The sequence below is a fragment of the Pristiophorus japonicus genome, chromosome 3, assembly GCF_044704955.1.
Source record: "Pristiophorus japonicus isolate sPriJap1 chromosome 3, sPriJap1.hap1, whole genome shotgun sequence".
NCBI classification, from domain to species: domain Eukaryota; kingdom Metazoa; phylum Chordata; class Chondrichthyes; family Pristiophoridae; genus Pristiophorus; species Pristiophorus japonicus.
The window spans coordinates 183,663,125-183,670,173 of record NC_091979.1 but is presented as its reverse complement, the minus strand read 5'-3'; the positions used below and the strand labels follow the sequence as shown (position 1 = coordinate 183,670,173).

At 50.1% G+C, this 7,049-nt stretch overlaps 1 protein-coding gene across 1 annotated transcript; it reads left to right on the top strand.

Moving 5' to 3' along the window:
• The first annotated feature begins 1,317 nt into the window (after positions 1 to 1,317).
• LOC139254993 (RING finger protein nhl-1-like) lies at positions 1,318 to 6,101 on the top strand. Its single transcript, XM_070873856.1, has 2 exons — positions 1,318 to 2,622; positions 5,257 to 6,101. The coding sequence occupies exons 1-2, from the start codon at positions 1,318 to 1,320 to the stop codon at positions 5,965 to 5,967; spliced, it is 2,016 nt and encodes a 671-aa protein (XP_070729957.1). The 3' UTR covers positions 5,968 to 6,101.
• Positions 6,102 to 7,049: the final 948 nt, after the last annotated feature.

Below are 7,049 nucleotides of genomic sequence, written 5' to 3'. Positions count from 1 at the left end.
AACCTCTCTGCCTCTTTCTTGTCTATCCCTTTCATTATTTTAAATGTTTCTATAAGATCACCCCTCATCCTTCTGAACTTCTACGAGTAAAGACCCAGTCTACTCAATCTATCATCATAAGGTAACCCCCTCATCTCCGGAATCAGCCTAGTGAATCGTCTCTGTACCCCCTCCAAAGCTAGTATATCCTTCCTTAAATAAGGTGACCAAAACTGCACGCAGTACTCCAGGTGCGGCCTCACCAATACCCTGTACAGTTGCAGCAGGACCTCCCTGCTTTTGTACTCCATCCCTCTCGCAATGAAGGCCAACATTCCATTCACCTTCCTGATTACCTGCTGCACCTGCAAACTAACTTTTTGGGATTCATGCACAAGTTTCATGCACAAGGACCCCCAGGTCCCTCTGCACCGCAGCATGTTGTAATTTCTCCCCATTCAAATAATATTCCCTTTTACTGTTTTTTTTCCAAGGTGGATGACCTCACATTTTCCGACATTGTATTCCATCTGCCAAACCTTAGCCCATTCGCTTAACCTATCTAAATCTCTTTGCAGCCTCTCTGTGTCCTCTACACAACCCGCTTTCCCACTAATCTTTGCCATCTGCAAATTTTGTTACACTACACTCTGTCCCCTCTTGCTGGTCATCTATGTATATTGTAAACAGTTGTGGTCCCAGCACCGATCCCTGTGGCAGACCACTAACCACCGATTTCCAACCCGAAAAGGACCCATTTATCCCGAGATTTACTCTGTATCTAACCCTTACTGTATCTGCCCTGGGAGTGTTTGATGGGACAGTGTAGAGCGAGATTTACTCTGTGTCTAACCTATGCTAAACCTGCCCTGGGATTGTTTGATGGGACAGTGGTTAATGGAGTCCTGATTGGAAATCTTGGGAAACAGAAAATCAGCCTTGAAGTATAACATTTGCCTCATCTTTTTTCCAGAAATATTCTCCTGCTCCCCTGAAGGCATTGACTCTGCTTGGGATTCTGCTCCCCATCTTTCTCTGAGGCCGCTCCCACTAGGACTCCGACTGGGAAATTGAACCACGGGGCATCATAGTTGACCCAATCCTGTTCTCAGCTGATGTGCACATCTGCACAGGCGATTAGATAACGAGCAGGGGTAGGAACCCTAGCCTGAAGGTGCTCAAGTCAAATACAGCCCCCAGTTATTAACCAGCTTACTCCTTCCTGGGTGCCTCCTGGCCTGTGCAGTTCAATTGGACATTAGTTCGTGGAGTTACAATCCAGCAAGGGTGGGTGGTGTAACTGTGCTTTTGTCGTTTGCAGGCTGCAAAGAGCGGGATATGGACCGCCACCTGGTTGAGCAGCTGCTGACCTGCTCAGTTTGCCTGGACCGTTACATCAGGCCTAGGCTCCTGCCTTGCCAGCATACCTTCTGCCAAGAGCCCTGCTTAAGCGGCCTGGTGGACCAAGTCGGCTGGCAGGTGAAATGTCCCGAGTGTCGGATGGTCCACAGGATCCCCAGTGAAGGCGTCGCCGGGTTTCCGAGCAACAGGACCATTCTCGGCTTTTTGGAGATCCCCATGGGGCAAGTTTCCGTCCAGACCGACGGCGGGAGCCTTAACTGTGGCTGGTGCGGCCTGGAGAAGGAGCTGGCCCTGTGCCACCACTGCCAGGAGCCACTCTGCCATCCCTGCCAGCGCTTACACATGGAGCGGCTGCGGCTCGATCTCAGGAGCTTGGTGTCCCAGTTGAGAAGGTCCCTCCCCAAGCTCGCCGATGCCCTCGGTACACTGGAGCAGAAATGCGGGTCGCTGAAGGAGAATGGCGAGGCAGTGCGAGCTGAGATCAGCCGCAGTGTGGAGCGGTATGTGGCCGAGTTGAAGGGCCGGGAGCAGGCGCTGATTGTGGAGGCGGAGAGCCTGGTACAGGGTGCGCACAGGGCTCTCCAGAGGAAGCAGGAGGACCTGGAGGTTGGGATGGCCACTATTTCCAGCCACTGCGACTGTGTGGATAGCAGTTTGGCCGACAACGGCAGCCTCCCGAGCACCGAGCTCTGGCAGCTGCTCAAGCAGTCCGAAGAGCTGATCGACCAGGTGAGACAGCTGGAGAAGCCCGAACAGGAGCGGCCGAAAGTGCTCAGCTTTGTGCCCAGCGCTACTCTTTATTCTAATGTTGTGAACTTCGGATCTGTATCCTGGGCCACGAAAGACTCAACACCATCACAGCTCATTTCTTCTAGTTTATACAGAGGTCAAGGAGTTCAGAGGTCATATCCAAGCATCACTTCAACGCCAAACGCCATTGGAATGTATACCCCACCGTCTATAAGTAACTCGTCCACCCTCCTTCCCAGGACAGCCACTAACACTTTAACCTCAAGGACACAGGCAGGGCAAAGGCCCAATACGCTAGGCTCCACGGACTCCCAGACTCTGGTGATTGAGCTGCTGGACATTGGCAATTACCTGCTGGGCTTCCGACTGACTGGCCACAGTCTCCTGTTGCACTATCAAGAGAAAGGGTGCATGAAATGCAAAATTGGATCAAAAGGAAGTGACCTGGGACATTTCACCTGGCCAAGGGGGGTGGCTGTAACCCCGGAAGGTCACCTGGTGGTGGCAGACAGCAGTAATCACAGAGTTCAGGTAAGATGTGAATGACATGTTCTGCCAGCTACTAACTGGTCTGGCAAAGTCAGTCAAGTATGGGGATAGGGCGGGGAAGTGGAGATGAGGTAGAAGTTCAGCCACGGTATTACTGAATGGCAGAGCAGGCTCGAGGGGCCGTATGGCCTACTCTTGCTCCCATTTCGTATGTTCTTAAGTAACTGTAGAATGGAGGTCCAGGTTAGTAATAACGAACACATAACCAGACATCCAAAATGTGGAGGTAACTGGGAATCGATAGTACACACACTGAGCCCAGAATCTATAGTACAGTGAGCCCAGAATCTATAGTATACACACACACACACAATGAGCCCAGTATCTATAGTACGCACTGAGCCCAGAATATATAGTACACACATAGTGAGACCAGAATCTATAGTACAGTGAGCCCAGAATCCACAGTACACACGCACACACCCACACAATGAGCCCAGTATCTATAGTACACAGTGAGGCCAGAATATATAGTACACACGCACAGCCCAGTATCTATAGTACACACAGTAAACCCAGAATCTATATTACACACACTGAGCTCAGAATCTATATTACACACACTGAGCCCAGAATCTATAGTACAGACACACTGAGCCCAAAATCTATAGTACACACACTGAGCCCAAAATCTATAGTACAGTGAGCCCAGAATCTATATACAGAAGGAGGAACTGAGGGAAATCCTTATTAGTCTGGAAATTGTGTTGGGGAAATTGATGGGACTGAAGGCCGATAAATCCCCAGGGCCTGATGGACTGCATCCCAGAGTACTAAAGGAGGTGGCCTTGGAAATAGCAGATGCATTGACAGTCATTTTCCAACATTCCAAAGACTCTGGATCAGTTCCTATGGAGTGGAGAGTAGCCAATGTAACCCCACTTTTTAAAAAAGGAGAGAGAAAACAGGGAATTATAGACCGGTCAGCCTGACATCGGTAGTGGGTAAAATGATAGAATCAATTATTAAGGATGTCATAGCAGCGCATTTGGAAAGAGGTGACATGAAAGGTCCAAGTCAGCATGGATTTGTGAAAGGGAAATCATGCTTGACAAATCTTCTGGAATTTTTTGAGGATGTTTCCAGTAGAGTGGACAAGGGAGAACCTGTTGATGTGGTGTATTTGGACTTTCAGAAGGCTTTCGACAAGGTCCCACACAAGAGATTAATGTGCAAAGTAAAAGCACATGGGATTGGGGGATGTGTGCTGACATGGATTGAGAACTGGTTGTCAGACAGGAAGCAAAGAGTAGGAGTAAATGGGTACTTTTCAGAATGGCAGGCAGTGACTAGTGGGGTACCGCAAGGTTCTGTGCTGGGGCCCCAGCTGTTTACATTGTACATTAATGATTTAACGAGGGGATTAAATGTAGTATCTCCAAATTTGCAGATGACACTAAGTTGGGTGGCAGTGTGAGCTGCGAGGAGGATGCTATGAGGCTGCAGAGTGACTTGGATAGGTTAGGTGAGTGGGCAAAAGCATGGCAGATGCAATATAATGTGGATAAATGTGAGGTTGTCCACTTTGGTGGTAAAAACAGAGAGACAGACTATTATCTGAATGGTGACAGATTAGGAAAAGGGGAGGTGCAACGAGACCTGGGTGTCATGCTACATCAGTCATTGAAGGTTGGCATGCAAGTACAGCAGGCGGTTAAGAAAGCAAATGGCATGTTGGCCTTCATAGCGAGGGGATTTGAGTTCAGGGGCAGGGAGGTGTTACTACAGTTGTACAGGGCCTTGGTGAGGCCACACCTGAAGTATTGTGTACAGTTTTGGTCTCCTAACTTGAGGAAGGACATTCTTGCTATTGAGGGAGTGCAGCGAAGGTTCACCAGACTGATTCCCGGGATGACGGGGACTGACCTATCAAGAAAGACTGGATCAACTGGGCTTGTATTCTCTGGAGTTCAGAAGAATGAGAGGGGATCTCATAGAAACGTTTAAAATTCTGACGGGGTTAGACAGGTTAGATGCAGGAAGAATGTTCCCAATGTTGGGGAAGTCCAGAACCAGGGGTCACAGTCTAAGGATAAGGGGTAAGCCATTTAGGACCGAGATGAGGAGAAACTTCTTCACCCGGAGAGTGGTGAACCTGTGGAATTCTCTACCACAGAAAGTTGTTGAGGCCAATTCACTAAATATATTCAAAAAGTTAGATGTAGTCCTTACTAGTAGGAGGATCAAGGGTTATGGCGAGAAATCAGGAATGGGGTACTGAAGTTGCATGTTCAGCCATGAACTCATTGAATTGCGGTGCAGGCTCGAAGGGCCGAATGGCCTACTCCTGCATCTATTTTCTATGTTTCTATAGTATACACACACACACAATGAGCCCAGTATCTATAGTACACACATAGTGAGACCAGAATCTATAGTACAGTGAGCCCAGAATCTACAGTACACACACACACACCCACACAATGAGCCCAGTATCTATAGTATACACACACACCAATAGTGGAGCGATTAAAATCGGGGATGTGCAAGCAGAGTTTTATCTCAGAGCGTGATCTTTTAAGGTTAAAAACTAAAAGGTTAGAGATCCCTGGTTGTAGTCTCGCCACCCACCCTAAACAATTGCAACGCTTGAGCCTCCTATGATCTCTCAAACAGATATTTGACAGAGGAGGCCGCTTCCTACGCAGCTTCGGGTCCTACGGTAGCAGTGAGGGGGAGTTCGATTGCCTGGCTGGGGTCGCCGTCAGTCACCAGGGCTGGATCATCACCGCTGACCGTTACAATCACCGGCTGCAGGTCTTCGACAGCGTGGGCCGTTTCATTCGGGCCTTTGGCCGAGAAGGTGCCTGCAACGGGAACCTGAGTTATCCGTGGGGCGTGGCCATCGACGGAATGGGCTTCATCTACGTTTGCGACAAGGACAACCACCGGCTGCAGCTCTTCACCCTGGACGGCCACTTTGTGTGTAAGTTCGGCCAGCGAGGCACGGGCGATGGGCAGCTGGACCAACCCCACTATGTGGCCATCGGCCCGCGGAACCAGGTGGTGGTCAGTGACAGCGGCAACCACCGCGTGCAGATCTTCGACAAGTCCGGCAGGTTTGTCACTAAGTTTGGGTGCGAGGGCACGGCCCTGGGCCAGTTCAAGTACCCGCGCGGCGTGGCGCTGGACCACGAGGGGAACATCCTGGTGGGAGACAGCGGGAACAACCGGCTCCAGCTTTTCCGGCCGGACGGAACATTCCTGCAGGCATTTGGCAGCTGGGGGTCGGGGGATGGACAGGTCAAAGGTCTGGAGGGCGTGGCCTTCTGTGCAGGAGATATCATTGTCAGTGACCGTGAGAATCATCGGATCCAGAGGTTTTAGAGTGAAGCTTCAGGGCTGCTGCGGGCTGGGGAAGATACCTTTGGGTTGCCAACCCTCCAGGCTAGTCCCCTAGTCCAAGAATTAAAGACCAATCTCCTGGACACTGCTGCGAGCAAACCCGAGAGAAAAATGCACAGAGCCATTAAAAAAAAGTTGTCTTTCCATTTTTTTTGTAACACTTCCATTTATTAGTTATAAAAATATTGAAGACAGGGGTGGGGGAAGTGGTTTGCCTGAGTTGATGGGCGGGGGAGGGGTGATATGATGAAACCTCCAGGAATACGTCCAACCAGAGTTGGCAACCCGAAGCCACCTGTGCGAGTTTGAAGTCTCACATAAGACCCCTGACTGTGGGACCATCCGTGGCAACAGGGACTCGGTCTACGGACTAAGCTCAACTTTGTCTCACGGACGTGTTGGACCAGTCACCGTCTCTCCCCTCCCCTCCCCCGCCCATAATCAGTGGGGAAATGCCGCATGTGGCGTAATGTGAAGCCATTCAGAGCAGGAGTGTCTCAGGTTTGGATTCTGGCCTCCGCTGTGTTAGCTGATCTCAGCTGGGCCGGCAGTGGGAATGCTGAACCCAGCCACGGTCTGATGGTTACCTTCCTGCTGGAAGTCCAAGGGTACGGATATTGGGTGACGACAAGACCGGCTGGACTGCAGTAACCACCATTACTCACTGTCTGGAGTTGCCCATGAAGGTTGGGTGAGGGACCTAAAGCTCAGCATGAGCCTGCCATTAGGAGAGAATAGAGCAGACGATGAATGCTGGAAAGCATCAGCGGTTGGGAAGCGTTTGTACCAAGGGACATTCACCAGGTGATCCGGTCCAAACAGAGACAAGAACAAGGCTGAGCAACGGCAGTGTCTGAGATACCCCACCAGGTGATTCTCAATCTATGCTTTGCCCCTGCTCATGATCACTGGAGACCAGCTGCTCCCGGCGCTGAACTGAGATTATGGTGTCAAGTTTTCTAAAACAAGTCTCAGCTAACATTTGATAGACTGTTGAGCATAAAAAATTGAGAACTGGCAGATAATTTACATTTAAATCTGGAACTTTATGCAGTGGGAGGTGA

What these genes read in the sequence shown, in the direction of transcription:
- LOC139254993 (XM_070873856.1), top strand. Translation starts at nt 1,318, where the DNA reads ATGGACCGCCACCTGGTTGAGCAGCTGCTGACCTGCTCAGTTTGCCTG. An exon ending in GCAGTAATCACAGAGTTCAG is followed by an intron (nt 2,623 to 5,256) that starts GTAAGATGTGAA and finishes TCTCTCAAACAG; the next exon opens with ATATTTGACAGAGGAGGCCG.